Below are 20848 nucleotides of genomic sequence, written 5' to 3'. Positions count from 1 at the left end.
ACTCTATTCTCTAAGCATCTGGAAACTTGGAGCCTATTAACTACCGCTGGGTGCTATATGATAAGGGAATAGAATAGAATATTAGAAAGTGTAGAGTAAAAGGCAATCATTTCTATTCCTTGACAAAGAGGTGCTTACTGGGGACAAGTAGCAACATAATACGTATGTGGATTGAGTCTGCTCAGTTGTTGATGGAAAACTTAAAAACTTTTCTGTCCTGGGCAATGTGGGAGACAGAGTGTAAGACAGATGATTTTTCCCATCAAACCTGCTTTCCTTCTTTACTTTCAAAGAGCAGGCTCACGAATGTACACCTATACGACGCTGGCTGCTGACATGAACATGACTCTACAGCTTCTTCACGTGTGGAGTGGAGTGCCCACCTGGATGAGTCAAATGGAGACTCAGCCTCCGGAGCATAATAAGGAAGCAAAGTGAAGGGGAGCGAGCCCTCCACACCCAGCAGGTTCCTCAGGGACAGACGAGCAAGCACGCTGTTTCCTGGTATTACCATTTAGGCTATGATTCCTCCAGGTATAAGGAGACTGTATCAAAATATTAGATGCATGAAATAAATTCTGGTATAGTGCAGCTCGTTCCATTTGTCTGACTCAACTATAAACCAAAGCATGATGTCACAACCCTTGAACATTTATGTTGGGAAAATATGTATTGTATGTCCGCTTGAACTGTGGGTTCTTGGTTAATACACCATCATGAAGGCTGTTACCTTCAGGGAAATGCAAATATAATGGGGAGATAAAACTCACAGAAACAATACCTAATTATAACTATCATCAGACAGTACATTATTAAGCATGTCAATGATGAATGACTGGGGGGTGGTGGTGAGTAGAACTACATTCTGTTTATAGCATCTATTAGAAATATGGTGTAGATCTAACGTCAACATATCCCTCCCTTTTGTGATGAGGGGAACATTATGAATAATACAGGGGATTTTGAATTAGTGTATATTTCAGGGCTGAATTGATGGGTGTATGTCTGATGGGTAGGAGCTGGAGAAGGTAAGGGATGAAATAGATCTTGAAAAATGGGTAGGATTTTCAAAATCAGACACAGACGTAGAGAACAAATGTATGGATACCAAGGGGGAAGGTGGGGGGAGGAATTGGGAGATTGGGATTGACACATATACACTATTGATACTATATATAAAACTAATGACAACATGCTGTATAGCATGGGGAACTCTACTTAATGCACTATGGTGACCTAAATGGAAAGGAAATCCAAAAAAAGAGGGGATATATGTATATGTATAGTTGATTCATTTTGCTGCACAGCAGAAACTAACATAACATTGTAAAGCGACTATACTCCAATAAAAATTAATTAAAAAAAAATTCAATTTACTACAGCATCAAAAGAGTAAAATACTTAGGAGTAAACTTAATCCATGTACGAGTGCAAGACTTTTACACTGAAACTTATAAAACAATGATGAAACTAAAGAAGACACTAATAAGTAGAAAGATATCCTATGTTCATGGACTGGAAAACTTAATACTGTTAAGATGACAATGCTACCCAAATTAATATAGAGATTCAATGCAATCTCTATAAAAATCCCAACAGTATTTTTTGCAGGAATGGAAAAACCCATACTAAAATTCATTATCAAATTTCAAGGGACTCAGGATAGCTAAATAATCTTGAAAAAGAACAAAGTTGGAGTACTCTCACTTCTTGATTTCAAAACGTATTACAAAGTGACACTGGTCAAAACAGTGTGGTAGTGGCATAAGGAAAGACACATAAACAAATGGAATAGAACTGAGAACCTATAAATAAACTTTTACATCCATGGTCAGTTGGTGTTTGACAAAGGTGCCAAGGTCATTCAGTGAGAAGAGAACAGTCTCTTCAGTAAATAGTACTGGGAAAACTAGCTATCCTTTAAAATAATGAACTTGGACCACTGACCTTACACTATATACAAAAAAATAATTCAGAATGGATTAAAGACCTACATTTAAGAGCTAAAACTCTTACAAGAAAAAAACAGGGGAAAATCTGCAAGACCTTGGATTAGGCAATAGTTTCTTAAATATGACCCCAAAAGCACAGGCAACAAAGGAAAAAGATTAACTGGTCTTCATAAGAATTAAAACCTTCAGGGAAACAGGTTCCTTTCTTTTGGAGTGAGCTGACCTTGGCAGGGCACTATGGCCCCTAGGTACCCATGCCTGTGACCCTGCCTCTGCCTACACAGTCCAGACACAGGGGTGGGGATCTGGGCTCCTTGGGTGCTGAGAGTTGCATGGTGTGGGCAGCGCAGTTTGCAACCCGGTACCTGGCCGCGCGCATCCATGCCCTCTAGGCCTGTGTGGCCAGGTCCTACCCCTCCCCACCAAGGCAACTGCCTGGACAAGCAGGTCCTCACACTGTGCCTCTGATGGGGAGGCTGCAGAGGTTGTTCGAGCCAGAGCCCATATGGCCCTCCTGCCCATGTGGGATGCGGGGCCTCTCTCCAGACCTCTGCTTTTTCATCTGCTCTCTCTGCACTGGGCGCAAGAGGGACCTCTGATGTTTGACATCCTAAGCTGCCATCTCTGTTCTCGCCAGGTTGTTAGGCTGCAGTGGGTCCATCCAACTCCAAGGCTGACAAGACAGAAGTTAATCCTCTGGGATCCCTCTCAGGAAAGCTGGAGCGCCGGACACGTGAACGAACTCCTTCCCTCCCCTGGAGTTAGGGGTCTCTTTCTGGTTGTGTGGCACTCCTAAGGGTGCCTTAAGCCTGAGGTGGGAGGGTCTGCTTTCATGGCCACCTACAGTGCAGGGGCTTTTCACTTAGTTTCTGGATTTCTCACAAGGGAATCTGTCCATGAATATTTGCTGACCTGGTGAGTTTGGGGGGAAGGATGGTCTAGGGATTCCTACTCTGCCACCATCTTGCTGACATCACCTCTTGATCATTTGGTATTTATAAAATATTACTCACTCCCAAACTCTAGTATTCCAGCACGGTTTTGAAAAGCACACCTGTGAATACCCATCTGTATTGGTAACTTATACAAAATCTAATTGCATGTGAATTATCCATAAGTATAGTTCTCATTTTTTCCCTTTAGAATACATTTTTTTTCAAACTAGGGTAAATTAATTATTGGGTTTCTTTGGATTATGCAGAGAAATAAATAGAGTAAAAACCTTCACCTTCCTCACCCCTTCAAATTGAATACACTTATCTGATGCTTGACACGCCTGGTAGTATCGGGCATTCGTAATATGACTGTGTTAAGTGACACACTGTCATTGCCTCAGGAGTGGTCCAGGACTTCAAAAGCATGAAAGCCAAAAACTCTTAATAACCAGCAGATGGCATGATTCACTCAGTTGTCTATGTGTACGCAGCTGTACGAAGATTTTAAAAGCAAGACGTAGGGAAAAGCTATTTCTTTCAGATTGTAGAATTAGCTTTCAGTAGTCAGAAAACTAACAATCAATGTCCAAAGAGATATTCAATTAAACTTTAGTTTGTGCCAGCGTTGGTCTTGAGGCAGCATGAGGCAGGCATTTGGGGGAGCCGGGGTTGGTGGTATCTGGGAATATCTTCTTGCCCCAGAGGAAGAAAGGTTAGAAAAGACTAGAAAGGTATCAAGGCTCCAGCTCAGTGATGTGATCTTGAATCTTAGCTGGACTTTAGGCAGAACACACATATCCTTGGCCACTGTGGCTGAGGCAGTTGAGGACTGCAAAATTGGTGGGCGTGCCTTGAAGCACTGCGCTGAGATTTGTAACCATGATGAGAAGCGCATGATGGTGGGGATATGGGTCCAAATACACGGACTGGCTCAGAAGGTAGGCAATGGTGTGCCTGTGCGGGAAGGAAGCACCACTATCCCAACAGCCAGAAAGAGCTGGGGATGAGTCTGCTCTTCATGAACTGTACCATACACAACAGTCTCCATCCTTCAGCACTGGCTCAGTCATGCACCTTGACCCTGAAGCCAGAGCTTCTCTGATTGCCCTACTTGGCCCCTCTAGCCCCCTTCCAAGACAGGAGACCTGAAGCATTCTGGATTAGAGCCTAATACCTTCCAGGATCCCCTCCCTGGATCCTGTTCCCTGTAAGCAGATGCTCTGCAGAAAATGGACAGATTTCCTAAAATACGCTATGCTCTATTTTATGGCCCTCTTCCTGGAGTCTCTTGGCGCCCTTTCTTTTCACTGGAGTTAATCTGCTGCTATTGGGGACTTCCCTGGTGGTGCAGTGGTTAAGAATCTGCCTGCCAATGCAGGGGACACGGGTTCGATCCCTGGTCCGGGGATATCCCACATGCCACGGAGCAACTAAGCCCGTGCACCACAACTACTGAGCCCGCAAGCTTCAACTACTGAAGCCTGCGCACTCTAGGGCCTGTGCTCCGCAACGAGAAGCCAGCGCAATGAGAAGCCCGTGCACCGCAACGAAGAGTAGCCTCCGCTCACCGCAACTAGAGAAAGCCCGCGCGCAGCAACGAAGACCCAATGCAACCAAAAAAAAAACAATCTGCTGCTACTGATGCTTGCCTGTACTGTCCGAACTTGCTCACCCCTTGGAAGCTACTTTGGATGACCTCCAAAGCCAGTTTTTTTAAATGCTTTTCAGAAAGGAAGAAAGTTTACTAAGCAATGGTTCACGTGATTTTCAGCTGCTGAAATATCTCAATGACAATAAATATCTGAAGCCATTAGATGACTAAAAATGTTAATAAATTTTAAACACCCATCTGTTTGATTCAACAACAGCGTCTTAGATATCGCTTGATACCATAATGGAACTTTATTCATAGTACCATTTTTTGCTTTTGCTTTTAGACCTCATCCTATTATTCATGTTATTACAACTTTCTGAGACTTGGGATCAGCACTCTCGTTCTGAGTCTTCCCTCTCATCTAAATTTAATTGCTAATCAAGTATGTTCTTTTTCCCTCTAAAATATATCACTAATGTGATCCAAACTTGCCATTACAAAGTGGTTCTCATCTAGATATTACAGCTACAGGTTTTAGAATTATCTAGTTATAAAACTACTCTCATATAAATATTGCTACTAGATATATTAGACTTATGCATATACTGCCTGAAATTGTAAAGGCAAAATTACACACCACAGAGTTTCTTTCAAAACTTGCCTTTCAAAAAAGGTTTCCTTACATTCTAGTAGAAAGAGACCTCTCTTAGGTATAATAGTAAATATTGTTAAGATCTGTAGGATAGGAAGGCAGAGCTGTCCCTGGAGACTAGGGACTCCCTGATGGCTGGCTTGGGTCCACGTTCCCCAGTAGCCTTGCCAAACCTTCCTTAGACGTTGAGGCAGTCTGGAGGGCTTCCTCCCCAGCTTTCCGTCCCTCTTCCCTCTCTGTCATGGTTCTCCCAGCCCTGTTCACCTCCTGCCTCACTCTCTCTCACAGGTGTTTCCTCTAATAGGGTCCACATTTCATTTAATTCCATTTTGGTGCCTGCTTCTCTGAGCACCCAGACTAACACACATGTAAGCAATAAAACAGTTTTCACGTCTGCGTGTCTACCTGGCTTAAATCCATACTATTGATACATTCAATCTCTCTCTCTCTCTCTCTTTCATAATGTTTGTAGTATCTTCTAATTATAAAAGCAACACATGTTCATTAGACAAAATACAACACAGCATTTATGGCTTGTATTCTTTTGTGCCTCATTTTTCTTCCTGATCCTGAGAACCCAATAACAGTGGAAAATTATTTGGGTCATAAAAATCTGTCCTCCCCTGGCATGCCTTGGGAGCCACATTCGAAAGTCCATCCTCACACGTTATTGACAAAATAAACTAGTCATTCATTCCCCAGCTGCCTGGAGTGTGGAGAATGTTGCCAGCAGAGGGCTCATAGATGAAGAGAGACATCTAGTTCCCAGCTAAAATTTACAAAAGTTACGAGAAGGAGAAGATAATTTTAGTAAGGAGCTGGAAAATCAGCACTTTGATACACCTATGGGCCAAGCATCCTGGAGGCTTACTGACAATAGGATCAAGAACTTTCCTTGCTGGGCATACTCCTTGGCCCAGCCGTGCCACTTAAATGAACTTATCCCCCAGAACTAATTAAGGATGTACACAGATATTAGCTACCAAGCTGTTTATTCAGTTATTCAGTACATTCAGTTAAGAAACAACCTAAATCCCTAATTACATGAGGGTCTGTTGAGTAATGCTCACCACGGAATACCTCGTGGCCATTATAATAAATAAGCTGGCCTGGGCTTTATTGACATGAGAGCTACTTCATATAAAGGGCCGACTGACGGTTATGAAACAGTATGTATAATAGGCTTCTAATTTTTTTTTTTTATCATTATATAAACGCATAGAGGGAGATGGTGGACTGCGAGAGGAGTGACCGTCAGGAAGAGGGGAATTTGGACACAGACACCCGGACGAGCGCCACGTGACCGCTGAGGCACAGATGGGCGTTACCCTGCCTGAAGCCGAGGAATGCCCGGCATTGCTAGCAACCAGCAGAAGCCAGGGGGAAAGTATTTGGTAACCAAACTGATGGAATTTGAAAGAACTGGGAGTTTTCTGAAGAAGGTGTCTTCATCAAGAGGACAGGGTGGTGGAATCGAAATACCGTGGGCTCGCCCCCTCTCACGAGCCACCCGAATCGCAACTAACTGCCGAACAATCATTGACAGCAAAGATTGGAACCTACCAAAAATGATATGCTACAACCAAAGACACAAAGAAGAAACCCAACGAGATGGCAGGAGGGGCGCACTCGCGATATAATCAAATCCCATACCCCCAGGTGGGCGACCCACAAACTGGAGAACAATTATATCGCAGAAGCTCTCCCACAGGAGTGAGAGCTCTGAGCCCCATGCCAGGCTGCCCAGCCTGGGGGTCTGGCCTCGGGAGGAGGCGCCCCCAGAGCATTTGGCTTTCAAGGCCAGCGGGGCTTGAGTGCAGGAGCCACGCAGGGCCGGGGGGAACAGACTCCTCCACTCGCGGAGGGCGCACACAAGGTTTCACGTGCACCGGGACCCAGGGCAAAGCAAAGCCTGGGCCAGACCTACCTGCGGGTCCTGGAGGGTCTCCGGGTGAGGCGGGGGTCGGCTGTGGCTCACTGTGGGAGCGAGGGCACTGGAGACGCAGGTCCTGGGGGAATAGTCCTCCGCGTGAGCGCTCCTGGAGGCGGCCATTTTGGTTTGGGTTTTTTTTTTTTTTTTTTTTTTTGGCCCTGCCGTGCTGCATGTGGGATCTTAGTTCCCTGACCAGGACCCGCACCCCCTGCGTTGGAAGAGCAGAGTCTGAATCACTGGACTACCAGGGAAGTCCCTGGAGGATACCATGGGGGCACCAAGAGCCGGCCCTGGCAGGTTCCAGGGCTAGGGCGCCTCAGGCCAAACAAGCAACAGGGCGGGAACGCAGCCCCACCCATCAGTGGACAGGCTGAGCCCACACCCACCTCTAGGCATGGCCCTGCCCACCAGAGGGCAAAGACCCACCGGTGGGCAGGCACCGCCCCACCCACCAGGAAGTCTGCGCAAGCCACTTAGACTAGCAGGCGGCAGACACCAGAAGCGAAGAAGCCACGATCCAGCAGCCTGCGGAATCGAGTCTGAAAACGCAGATCGGAACCTACCCTGGGACCAGCTGGTCCGTGAACCTTGGGCGACAAGAGGGGAGTGTACTTGCTGGGACACATAGGACGTCCCCGACAGAGGGCCACTTCTCCAAGGTCAAGAAACGTAACTAACCTTCCACATATATAAAAATATAAATAGAAATTTAGACAAAATGAGAGGAATATGTTCCAAAGGAACAAGATAAAACCCCAGAAGAACAACTAAGTGACGTGGAGATAGGCAATCTACCCGAGAAAGAGTTCAGAGTAACAATCGTAAAGATGATACAAGAGGGAAGAGATATGGGAACATATGTATGTATATAACTGATTCATTTTGTTGTAAAGCAGAAACTAACACCATTGTAAAGCAATTATACTCCAATAAAGATGTTAAAAAATAAAAAAAAAAGATGATACAAGAACTCGGGAAAAGAATGGACGTACAGAGCGAGTATTTATATAAATGCAGAGGAAACACCTGGAAAATTATATACCAAAATACTAACAGTGATTATCTCTGCAGAGTGGTGAGTGGGATTAGGTAGGATTTTAATTCCATTATTTTATGTATTTATTGAATGCTTTATAGAAAATACATATTTACTGTATCATTGAAAGACCAACAAAAGTATTTTTAAAAATAAATGCCTCTAGTTGTCCTCAATTATGAAACTTGTTGATGAACATATTGCAAAATTGTTATTTTTTTCTGATTAAAGTAACCCAACTCTCGAATAATACCTATTTCGGAGATAGTACCACAGCCTTCCTCTCCATATATTTATATTTACCTCTCATATGTATCTAGGTGGAGAAAATATTTTAAGGGAGAAAAATAAATTCGTGGCTCTCACACAAAAGCCACTTCCACACTTGTTATATTACCTTCAGTGTGGGCTGCTGTTCATTTTCAACTTTTTTATAATAAATATCCAAACAGTGGCCTCGATCCTTTATCAATTAATCAAACTAATAAATGTGTCTAATTACGTTTTTGTGTGATATGCAGTATATGATTTCAGTTAAATATTCAAAGGAAACAGTGTTTAAGTTTGTAAAGTCATCTCCAAACTCTTATTATGTCGTTTTGCACTTTAAAAAAAAAGTTTTACAGAAGCGTTTTTTCTTCATTTCCACTGAGAGTTGTAACTCGCCTCCCCGCGCCCCCCTCCCCAGACTCCTACTATGCTAAGGAGGTAAGCTAGGGTACCAATGCCTTTTCATGGCCTTTCCTAGGTTTCTTTAATTTAGATGCTATGCCAAACACCTGTCTGGCTTTCCTTAAGGGCCAAAGCGGAGTATTTTATTGATACCCCTGTGTGGGTGGATCTATTGGATTCCTTCAATTCTGCTGCCCTGGGGTAGCGATGCAGGTGAAGTTACACTTTCAGGAGGAGATGGGTGCCCTTGCCAGCATCCTCATTAACGCTATTTCTCCATTTTCCCCTGGCTTACCCACACACCTCACTTCTGTGTCCTAATGGTTACAGAGATGAAATTAAAAAATCATGTGTGAATGCAACCTGTAACTTACCCCTTCTCTGAGAAGCAGGGACAATGGTACATCTAAAGGAGATTTTACTCTTAAGCTTTCAGATTGCTCCTCTACATTCTTGAATGCTGGATGAACAAGTGATTACAGTTGCTTTTTCCAAGTGCAGAGCTGGCGTGTGGCAAGGCTGCCATAGCAGGCTGGGGACCAGGCGCTTTGGACTCCGACCCTGCCACCTCAGACCCAAGGCACCCTTGGGAGCACCAGCAATCAGCAGAGAGACTGGGCATCAAGATACCTGGGACGTCCTGGGAAGAGATGAGCACCACACCCACGTGTGTGAGATGCTTGGGGTTGACTGATTGGTACCTAAATCATAAGAGGAGAAACAAACAGTTTCTGGTGCTACTTAAAGGGAACTGATAAACATTGTGCATATAAAATCAGAGCATCTCCACCATGGCATGGTAACTAGAAAACAAGGATCCAGACTTTGTCTGTCTGCCTTTCCCTTTTATTTATTTAACAATACTATTGTTTTCGTTTTTAGAGCTTCTAGCTAAAAACAGAGCAGAAAGGCTTCTTCGTAAAAACAAAAAACCAAAAACCAAACTCATTACAATTTTCCATATCCTACTTTTCTAGATTGTTCAAAAATCCCCTTTCATCACAAAAATTCTTCTGCAAACAGTAAACACATAAGATCTTTTAGACATTCATTCCTCTTGATTTCCTCCTTAGAAGCATTACATTTTCAATCACATTTTTAAAAATCGCTAACATCCTAACAACCAACTGAAATAAAACATATCGTTAAAAAAAATTGGGTGTTTTGTTTGTAGTACGGCATTTACTGTACAATGCACATATTAGGTCAAATTGTAAGAACAAAAGCATCTTTCCCCACGTGGAGCTCCCACAGAGTATGCACATGGTTTATTCTCAACTCAATAAGCTCTTTCGACCAGCTTTCATATACCTTCCATACCAAAAGGCATACCTACCACTATGGCTTGGAGTGACTTAAAAAGAAAAGTTGAAGCATATCATTAAGAAAAATGCTGCAAGATGTGTCTATGAAAAGGACTGCAGTTGTTAAGGCAAGGGGTGTACGGCCTTCTACAGGCTGCGTGGGTAATGCCTGGCCTCACCCGGAGAGGAAGTCCCCATTTTGGAAAGCAGTTAGCTCACACTCGTTTTGGGTTTGTTCTCTTTGGAGCACTCCTAGCTTTAATGTTCTTCTTGGGGCTGGCTGGTTTGGGGGCAGGCGGCTTCCCCTTGGGTTTCGGGGCATTACTGCGGCTGGTGCGCCCCGCTGTGCGCTTCTTGTCCTGGATTGTCCTCTGTTGTTCCTGCAGCCTCTCTTCCCACTGCTGGGAGGCAACGTGTACACATGACTGTCAAGTACATCTCACCCCTTTATGCTCTTAAACTAATATCCAAAATAATGCAGACTTTCACTGTAATATATTCATCAAGACATCCAAGATTATAATAGCTACTCTACCCTACGATGGTGAGCATGTATCCTGTACCAGATGCTTTGGAAAGCGCTGAGTATATGGTGACATCTTGACAAGCAATCATTTCATTGAAACAACAGCCCTTCTAGGTGGACACCATTGTCGTGACCCGGAAACAAGCACAGTGATATTATTTGCAGAAAGTCACACAGCCGACAAATGTCAGAGCTGGAATTCAAATTCACCAGTCTGACTCCAGAGCCCAAGGCCCTAGCTCATGCAACTTTTCCCATAGGCCCTCTCATGCAACTTTCCTATACAGCAAAGCCTTCTAAAAAACGTTTTACCAAGGCTAAAATCAGAAATTTTTCCAGCTACACTAGAAAGTCAGGGTTTCTTATCACACTTATGGGTTCACCTAACTCTCTTACATCCAAAGGAAGTTAGAAGCTCCACCCACAACCAGTAATCCACTCAAGTGTTAGCTACCCAGAGCCAATGAGAAATGAGTCATTCTAGACAGTCAAGTCTCCTGGATAGAAAAGGATTTACTCTTTAAATATGAAAATGTGTAAGAAAAAAATGAAAAAGCGAGTCCACTTGAATAGACATTACTTTTCATTATAACACATAAGTCCCTACTTTGTTAGAGTATATTTCAATTAGCAAAATATTTGAACATGACCATAGGCCAGGCAGTGGAAATACAGTGAAATGAAAAACACTGTCCCCCCCCTCCTAGGGCACAACTCTAGTCTGTTCTAAAATAATAAACTCATTACTGTATGTTGTTATGAGTATATTTTCATATTCTTAAGTTGGAGTATTTGCTGTCAACGTGAATGACCCAAACAGCTATGATTCTTGAAAGCTTTCTTTCCTCTCAACAATGTCAGGTTTTTATGGTAGCCTTGCTTTCTAGATCAAGTCATCTAATCTACTGCAGTTTTGGGAACCAGATAACCAATCTTGCTAGAATTTTCTGTCCAGTAAGACCAAGCGTGCTCCTGAGCAGCTCATGAATGTTTAGCTCAGATGCAAGAGCAGTGTTTGGGTCTGTTATTCAGAAATGCACTCAGTAGGAGAGGCTGTGTTGAAACTACCTTCTCCAAAAATCAGTATTAATATACACTCTCCCCTTGCCCAGGACTTTTTATTCCTGCAAAGTAAGAGAACACAGGCAGTAGCAGTATCTTTTGTGAATGTGGAAACACAAATTCTCCTGCATATATCTAAATATATTTTCAGGAGAAGGGATGCTTTAAAAATTCCATCCCAATGACCTGATTTATTTAGCTCTGGAATGATTTCACATGTCTGGGCAAAAAATTATTCTAACTCCTCTGAGTTGCCAATATTTCTATGATGTTGCTACTAAAATTATGGCCACAAAAGTATTACTCTGTGTATATGATTTATTTTGACAAAAGTCTTAAAATTATTTTAAATACAGGGAAAGATTCTGCTTTATAGAGTGATAGGGTGATTTTTAAAACTAGGTATTCACACCCCTACATGTATATGTCTGTATTAATCCCACTGGATATTAATTCTGTTCAAGTATTTGACTGTTTGCTAAAACAACCAAAAAACGAATTTAATCTGGAAATAACCAGTAGATCAGTATTGAATGCAACCGAATCACCTTTGAAGCTAAAGAGAAATTTATGGTAGACACTCCAAGTGAGAAAAATTATTCTCTCAACTACCTATTCAAAAGACAAATACTGCTGCTATTGTCGGCTCCTATGATAGCCTGGAGCTGAAAGAATGTGAAGAATTCCCCAATTCTATAGAATTTCTTTACATGCATTCAAATCCATATTCCTAGTATTGCTAATTATACTTACTATGGATCTTTTACTAAGTTGATCTCTCCATTTTTCAACTAAACAATTTTCAAGAAGCATCATCCTGAAAAAAAGTAATTTATCTTAATAAGCAATACTTATTATGAAAGTAGGAAGTTCAAAAATACAAAAAATTGTAAAAAACAAAATTCTTCACTAACTGTTAACCCCACAATTCCCCATTTATATTTTATTGATATTTCATTTCATTCTTCCTTGTACCTATATATATTTTTAGATCACACTGTATATTTAGATCACACTGTGTATTTCCTTTTAGCATTGTATGCATTTTCTGATATAATTGAATAATTCAAAAAATATAACTTTCATAACCATATAAATTATAACTATGGATAGCCATAATATATTTAACTATTTCTCCACTGTCGAACCTCCTCTTTTGCTTAGCTATTATTATTAGCATTGCATTGAATATCGCTAGTGTGCACTGGCTAGTTATATCCTTAAGATAGATTTCCGAATGTAGAAATCTGGGTCAGAGTATGTATTTTTTTCTTAAGGTTTTCAATGCATAGTGCTAAGTTATTTTCAAAATGGCTGAACTTTCATTTAATTCACCAACACTAAGACTAGGTAAAAATGGAATCTTGTTTTTATTTGGGCTGCAGAATTAGGAGATAAATATTTTAATGTTTATTTACTACTTGTACTTCTGCAACTTTGTATAGATTTACAGATGTACACGTATTTCTATATTGTAGTCTTAATGTTTTAAATATTCATTTATATGAACTTTTTATAGAGTAAGATTACTATTCTTTTGTCATACCTGTTGCAAGTACTTTTTGTCTTTCTCTTTTTGATTTTTATGTACACAATAGTGTCATCAAATATGTGCATTGACATTTTCCCTCGTAATTTCTTACACTACTTTTATGTTTACAAACCACTTTGCTTTTCAGATAGCATACATTTATTTACCGACCTTTATCCTTTTTGATTAGGTTTTTAAACTAGTTACCTCTTTAACCATTTGAAATTTATTTTAGAGTACAAAGTGAAAATGCATACTATTTTTCCAAGTAAAGCTATTTGCAACATTTAGTAAATAATAGTTTCATTTCTATTGATTTGCCATATTTCCTTCATGATACAAGTTCTTGTATGAATTATAATCTGTTGCAAGACTTTTTCCTCTGCTCTATTTATCTACACATCTACTGTTGCTCCGCATGGTTTGAACTAGCTTTATCCTACTCTTGTTGTCTCATAAGGCACATTTCCTCTCATCCCTCTTATTTTCAGAACCTCCTTTACATGCCCTTACCAGTTTATTCTTCCAAATGATCATTAGCATTATTTGTGAAGACATAAATCTCAATCATCCAGAAAATTTTTACTAGGATTTTGATCAGAATTACACTGTCTATAAATTAATGGGAAAATGACACGAAGGCTGTTATTTAACTCATGTATAATCCATTCACCTGTGCAGAGACCCGGCACATCCCCAGAACTGCTTCTAGTACTGGAGCGGATGCAAAAGTCATACAAGAGACCAGCCCAGAAATATTCATTCAACATTCATTCACTCAATGTCTTTAGAAAGACAAGATATAAGCCGCAAAACAGCTTTAAAACCAAGAACGCAAGGAATTTTGAAGAGGGTACTAAGTACTGATAGACTCCAGAACAAGAAAGCATTCAAGTGAAGTCAGTTTCAAAAGGTGTTTTTTTTGTTTTTGTTTTTTTCAGAAATAGAATCTTGAGCTGTATCCAGAAGAAACAGGTGAGCATTATTAATGGCAGAGAATCAAAGGGAAGACTTTTTATATAAAGATTAGTAGTTCTGCTGGAGAAATAGATTGCAGCAAGTTATGGGACTCAGTCTGGAACCTGCACTGAAGTGTTTGATTTTTATATTTTAAGGACTTGTTATATTATAAGGATAAATAAAAAGATGCTAAGGAAAGATGTGTGGGGAGACACCTTCAGCTAGAGATACGCGTATAATAGATGTGTGTGAGTGTGCACGTGTGTGTACGTGTGTGTGTATGTAACACTCCAACCAACAAATGTTGTAAATTCAGTGTAAAGAAAATGTGTGGAAGTATAGTCTCAAATGGCCATTTTCCTTTGATTTGTAAGTTATTAAAGAGACCTTAAGAAAATTCAGTATTTGCCACACTAAGATTGATTTGAAAAGAATTGGTTTTACTCAAAGTAATATATTTGTCTATAAGTTTTTAAAATCAGGTAATGAATTCTGAAATTGATTTTTAAAGAGTCCACTCAAATATATTTCCATTTTTCCTTAATTCTATGAAGAATTAATCGATATTTAGGAGATACGATATCCTAACCAAGGCATCTATTCAAACTGATTTTTCAAAAAGCTAGAGCCGTTTTTTTTTCTTCCTTTTTAAACCACGATTAAGTGGAATTTTATGTTTTTCCTAGGCAGTGTGTAATTTTTTTCTGCCCGTCTGTGCCTACCGTGAGCGCCACTCATAACACATGATGAGAACATCTTGGTGGGGCAGGATGTGAGGACACTGGCAGGATGAATTCGTAATGAGCGGGACTTGAGTTCGAGGGATGGGTGATGAGGACTTGAAGATCTCTTTCACATCCACTACTGTAGTTACTTCATTACAGCCACTCCTCTGCACAGCTTTTATTTTGGCATGAATGACTGCAATTGAAAAATCGATGTGTTATTGAAGCTTTGCAGAAAAATATGGATGGTTTATTCCTGCCAACTCCTGAGTCTCTCTTAAAGAATCACTCCTGTAATTATGGTCATGTCCAAGCTGCCCGAACGCAGGCAAAAAAGCCCACACAATCGTGTGCTAAATGTAAGGCCTCGCATATTGTCAACAATGTCTTAAAAGTTCTGAATCATGCTGCAAGACGGAAAAGTAAATTCACAAGCAGGCTTAGTGTGGGATCTGTCTTTGGGTCAGTGACTGCTCCACAATGGACCACAGATAGGGTTTGAATAGAGAATCCCATGGATCCTTCTCAGCCCTAAAATTCTATAATTCTATGATTAGGGGTTTTGGGGGGGCCAGAAACATATCAGGAAATTTAGTTACATAGAATGTCGATAAAATTTTATAGAAACAATACTTGCTTCTACTCTGTCACGTAATGATTTGAAGTGAGAATCATATATTCTCAGATTCAGAAGCCACCTGAAAGTTTGTATGGTTCAATCACCCATCTGCTGCTTGAACTCGCTCTGCTCCAGAGGAAGTTATTACAGTCATAACATTTTTGCACCGGAAGGAGTCTCTGAAGACTACTGTTCTCAATCCTTTAATTTCCCAAACTGCCCAAGCAGGGTCCATGGTGGGTAGAGGTAGAACTGTTATTACAGATGGCTGGTAATATCACTGTCTCTGATCCTGCTTTCAATTCTGACTCTTTTGGTCCCTTGCTATTACTGCCTGCAGTGGAGTTGTAATCAGCCGAGGGTGGCTCTGTCTTGGATTCCATCCTAGGAAGGTGGTTTATGAAGGAGCTAAAGAATGTAAATAGAAAATAGTTTCATTATCAAAGTGGTTCTGAAGCAATGATTCCCCAGAGAACAGCATGACAGTGAAACTCAGACTGGACAACTTAAGTAACTAAGGCTGGATAGTGTCAGATGAGGGACTTTGTGGATCAGATTACGATGATATCTACATAGGACAGGTTTAAAATAACAACAACAAAAAGCTACTAGAAAAGATAGTGTACTTTTTTTTTGGTTGAATTATGCACTTCGGCTATGTGTGATTTGAAAATCCGACAACCTAAATAAGAGGTTATTTTTTCAGACTTTTATAGTGCCATGGTCTTCCTGCTTTTATGTGGGTTGTATAATATAAAGGTTCTTATGATATAAAATTTCAGTTTGAAATATGGAAAGCTGAGTTAGCAAATAAAATGAACAGTTTTCCCCAGTTTCTGTTATTTCAGTAGAAATAATTTAAGAAATGCAAAAAAAAAAAAAAAACCCAGAAAATAGCCCAAAAAGATATTTTAAAGGAACACATTTTTAATTAAATTTACTTTCAAATGATGATAGCAGAATTAAATTTGCTGAAAACATTCAAAGTAGCATGATTGACTTATTCTCTGAAGAAAGTGCTGTCTGAGTCTTTCTAATAAGAGAAGAGGGCATTTAAGCTATGCCGATACTTACAGCCACAGGGTCTTGTGATTAACATATTCCCACAATTTCTTTAAGGTGTTTAATATTTGTAGCTGTTTATAGGTAAAAAGATACATGTGCAGATCTTAATTCCTGGGTCTCTGGGCCTCAGGTCAAATCCGTGGATCGTCACCCATCCTTCCTGCAGCAGTGAAATCCTGAGAAAAGTGAGGTGCTCTCCCGGCTGACAGCACTTCTCACCAGGACGTGTAGGATGAGGAATCACACTAATTCACACCACCGTTCTCACCTGGGTGCTTTACCCAGAAAAGCAAGACGTTTTCACAGTTGTTATTGTGCCACCTAGAGCCCACATGATTAACTAGAAAAATCCCTCTTCGTCACTTCATGACTAGCAGACCTGGCTTTGTCATGTGCCAAGTCCCCAACCCAATGGTTTCAGCAGATGATTTACCGTAACTGTAGTTTTTGCTCAGGTACGTCGCCAGGGTCGGCTTCACCTTTTTGCACTTGCACCGGTCTAAAGAAGACAAAAGAGAGACCAAAAATTGAAAAAAAAGATTCAGAAATCACTCTGGGGGGAAGAAAGAGAGGGAGCCTTGAGGACAAAGAACTCACCAGGGCTTAGGCGTTTACAGTCAATGTCAAGAGGCCTTTCCTGTACCATCATGTCTGGAGTGATGTCTATCCACTTAACGTCTGAAACACACACAGGGCCACATGGGTGTGGTCAGTGATTTGGTCTGTTCACCCAGCTGGAATAAGGAATCATCTGGAGACACTGACAACACAGCAGTGCGCGCACACACACACACACACACACACACACACACACACACACACATCCTAAATGGTAAAAATTGTATGTGATTGTCAACTACTTCTTTCATATAGACTCTCTGGGCTTAGGAAAGAAGACTTTTGTCTGGGACTGCTTATCCAGAACAAATTGATGTGAAGGCACGTCCATTTAAACTGGCTGATAACGTACAGTCAACCTGGATAAATTACATCCTTCCGCCCCAAACCTATTTTAAAATGTTGATTTTTCAAGTTGACAGTTTACACTAATCAGAATAACCCAAATATTTCCAAATCCCCACCTCACATTTTGCAGAAACAGTCCATAGGTACCCCAAACAAGCATAGCCCTGTATCATTTCTATAATTTAAGCAATGAATATGTTTTTTCTAAAACTCTGAATTAGAGAGGAGTTTCGATTTTTCCTCTTCATTTTACTTCTTCTCCTCCACGTTTTGGGCAATGCTCTGAGGTATAACTTCAGAAACTACACTAAAGCAACACCATAGTTTCTTTAAATGTGCAGCAACCTGGGTTAGGCATAAAAGGAGGCAAAAATATACTTAGGTTTTATTTCAAGAAGTGGATTTAAACCTGCTCCTTCTTCCTAGAAAAGCAGGAAAAAAGACCAAAGAGAAAAGAAGGAAGTGGTGGTTGAGCTCGAGTTGACTAAGATGCCACAGAGGTTGGCCCTGGGTCAAAGACTATGAAACAGATGTCACAGTTTTCCAGGGCAACTAAATTTACAAACTGCACTCCTGGTGGGGAGTGAGAACTAGTACTGTTTTTTCAGAAGAGCTTTCAAGAGCTAACATTAAATGAAGAATCCTGGTGGGAATATTTTAATAATTAAATGATAACACGTGAAGTACTTAAAGCTGGCTCAGATCCACCTTAAACCCTATACGCTTGTTTGCTACTGCTACTATCTTATTTTATTACTATAAAGGAAAATGTCCCCAATGGTCCCCTATCTAAGCAAAATCGCCCGCCCCTCCTTATGGGACATGGTGCTCCTTAGCTCCCAAAACTCCAGTAGAGAAAGCAGACTTTTCCCGAAATCAAGTCACAGCCCTTCCCACCTCCTCCAGCTCTCCTAAGTAGAATGGGGGGCTGCTCGACCACCCGTTGGCAGCTGTAGGTGTGGCCGTCGGGTTCTCACGTGGCAGCGACAGCCCAGGGTGCCTCGTCACCCCCCTCGGTCCTTCCCCGGGCCTCACCCTCCGGGAGGTCAGTGACGATGGCCTCGGGCGAGATGCACACGCCCCGGTCGTAGACAGGCAGCTCGTCGCAGGCCAGGCTCTCGGGCCAGCTGTGGTTGTACATCTTCATGAGGGGCTCGCAGTCGTCACGCGCGCGCTGGCACACCGACTTGCACGGCTTGATGGGGTCGTGCAGGAACTCCAAGGTGCAGATGGGCGCGTACATGGCGCAGAGGAAGAAGCGCAGCACGGCGCTGCAGTTCACGTCCACCAGCTCCTCGTACTGCTCGATGGCCAGGATGGCGTTCTCCTGCGTGCTGTGGTGCAGGTGGTTGGGCATCCGCGTGATGTTCCAGGGCATGTGCCGGCACATGGGGATGCGCACCGCCTCGCACGGCGCGCCGCGCACGCCCAGCGCCAGGCGCAGCCACAGGCAGAGCGCGGTCAGGATGGAGAGGAGCATGGCACTGCTCTCCCGCGCCGCCACCCCGACAGGCAGAACGGGCCCTTCTCTCCCCGTCCCCCTAGGCTTTCTCTCTCCCTTCCCGAAGGAGGAAGTCCTTTAGGGCACAGGGGATGTGCTCGTCCCAAACTCCCGTGGGCAGCAACGCTGGGCCGCGGGGGCCGGCTGGGAGTATACGCCGTCCGACGCGCACAGCACGAGTAGCACCAGCCCTCAGCCTCCGGGGCGTGAACCCGCCCTGGTAGCTCCAGCCCCCGGCCCGGCAGCTCCGAGCGCAGCCAGTCCCGGCCATTGCGGGACCTATTTATCCCGACACCTCCCCTGACGTGGGCTCGGGAACGCTCCCTTGGCAGCTGCAGGCGCGGCGCGGGCTCCCCCTCGGCCGCCCCACCCTCGGCCCTCTCTTGCAGAAGTGGTGACATCATCTCCTCCGGGCCGCAGCCCAGGGCTGGAATCCTGCATTCCCCCAAAGTCCGTCCTTTTTAGTCTGGCCAGTCCTTTTTCTCCAGACCAAGAAAAAGAGCCTCTGGCAGTCGTTTTGGACACCGGATCCAAGAAGGTGCAAGAGAGGATTTCAAGAGAGGGAGGGACCGCCTTTCCAGTCAAAGCTGAACTTTGCGCCCTCTGCCTTATGGGTTCCCCAACTGTAGAGTTGGAGGGAAATGGGAACTTCTGCTGCTCTTTAACTCGGAAACATACTTGCCTTCTCCAGTAGGGGGCATGAGAAGCGCTGAGCGGTGAGACTACTGTGCGGGACGGGGAGAGTGCAGCTGCAAAGGGAAGGACGCCCCCCTCCCAGCCGCGAGTTGTATGGAATTTGTTTTTGTTGTTACTACTGTGGCTAGTACACGTTACTTTGGGCTCAGGTTTTTCCAGAATGGCCTCTGATCTGTACCTGCTCCAGGAACAGAACTGCCTGAAGGTGTAACAGCATCTTCCAGTTTGAGAACGTCTTCCATCCACCAACATCCCCTTTTCCTTCTCCTGACTCCCTATTCTTCTTTCCAACGTGAATGAAAGCAGAAAACATAGAAGACTTTGGATACCACAATTTGAAAGATTTTTTTTCCCCTCCTTCATGCCAAGTGATTTCCAACCCAGCAGTCTAACATCTTGATTTTTGATTTGCTTGGAAACTGTTATTTAAATGAAGTAAGAAGCTGTGTACCATGGAGAACAATGATGTATGTTTTGTTTTCTCTTTTATTTTTATTAGAAAGAGGTAGTAGAATCCACTGCTGGCTCAGCTATCCACAGAAAAGGGAGGCTTTATTGTTCCAAGTGTACATCAATCTTCAGGCAGTAAGATTTCTGGTATATGATATTTTCTTAGGGCATTAGAATATGAAAGCATGTTATCTGAATGTTAATCTTTAAAAACATGATTTAACTGGAAATCTGAACTTGAGGCAGACAGATTTTTTTGTCTCTAAAGCTTAGATCCACAAAGTTAGTTTAGTTTTGACCCTGATCAGGACTGAGGATTAAAATAGCCCAGGAAAGGAAAAGCACAACTGACATTTACTGAGCATGTACAATGGGCTCCGGGTAGTGCTAAGTGCTTTAAATGCATGATCTTATTTTTTTCCCCCAGGAACGTGAATCAAACACGGTAGGCTGAAAGGGTAAATGAGACAAATACATTTCAGGATTCACCCAAGGAGTCCAATTCTATTTTGTGGGAAGGCCGGGGTGACCAAATACAGGCAGGCCAATCTAGAGAGGTATTCCAGTTTTCTGTAGAACAGATCTCAAGCTTCAAAAATGCCAACTCAGGCTAGTGAAATATCAAGCGATGGGGATAGCCCAGAGGAGATCTCAGGCCATTTTCAGCAG

General features: G+C 42.5%; 2 protein-coding genes across 3 annotated transcripts in view; both read right to left on the bottom strand.

Moving 5' to 3' along the window:
* LOC132430910 (calcium-independent phospholipase A2-gamma) overlaps positions 1-7420 on the bottom strand; it is a 134662-nt gene extending 127242 nt beyond the window's left edge. The window contains exon 1 of one of the 2 annotated variants that reach the window (XM_060020232.1): positions 7061-7420. The gene's annotated coding sequence lies outside the window, so the exon portion shown is untranslated. The remainder of the gene's footprint in view (positions 1-7060) is intronic. The other variant, XM_060020234.1, reaches the window with a different exon arrangement.
* A 2193-nt stretch (positions 7421-9613) lies between these two features.
* SFRP4 (secreted frizzled related protein 4) lies at positions 9614-19321 on the bottom strand. The gene is made up of 6 exons (XM_060019842.1): positions 18568-19321; positions 17164-17244; positions 17000-17065; positions 14880-15078; positions 12420-12483; positions 9614-10479 (listed from the first exon to the last, which is right to left on the bottom strand). The coding sequence occupies exons 1-6, from the start codon at positions 19010-19012 to the stop codon at positions 10294-10296; spliced, it is 1041 nt and encodes a 346-aa protein (XP_059875825.1). The 5' UTR covers positions 19013-19321; the 3' UTR covers positions 9614-10293.
* Between the last annotated feature and the right edge of the window lie 1527 nt (positions 19322-20848).

Source organism: Delphinus delphis, chromosome 9 (assembly GCF_949987515.2).
Source record: "Delphinus delphis chromosome 9, mDelDel1.2, whole genome shotgun sequence".
In the NCBI taxonomy this organism is placed as follows: domain Eukaryota; kingdom Metazoa; phylum Chordata; class Mammalia; order Artiodactyla; family Delphinidae; genus Delphinus; species Delphinus delphis.
Note: the sequence above shows the minus strand (reverse complement) of the source record. Positions and strands in the feature narration are given on the sequence as shown.

Coding starts and splice junctions, on each gene's coding strand:
- SFRP4 (XM_060019842.1), bottom strand. CDS start 19,012: ATGCTCCTCTCCATCCTGACCGCGCTCTGCCTGTGGCTGCGCCTGGCG. Junction 17,245..18,567: donor CGTCACTGACCTCCCGGAGG/GTGAGGCCCGGG, acceptor TGTGTGTTTCAG/ACGTTAAGTGGATAGACATC. Junction 17,066..17,163: donor CTGTAAACGCCTAAGCCCTG/GTGAGTTCTTTG, acceptor TGTCTTCTTTAG/ACCGGTGCAAGTGCAAAAAG.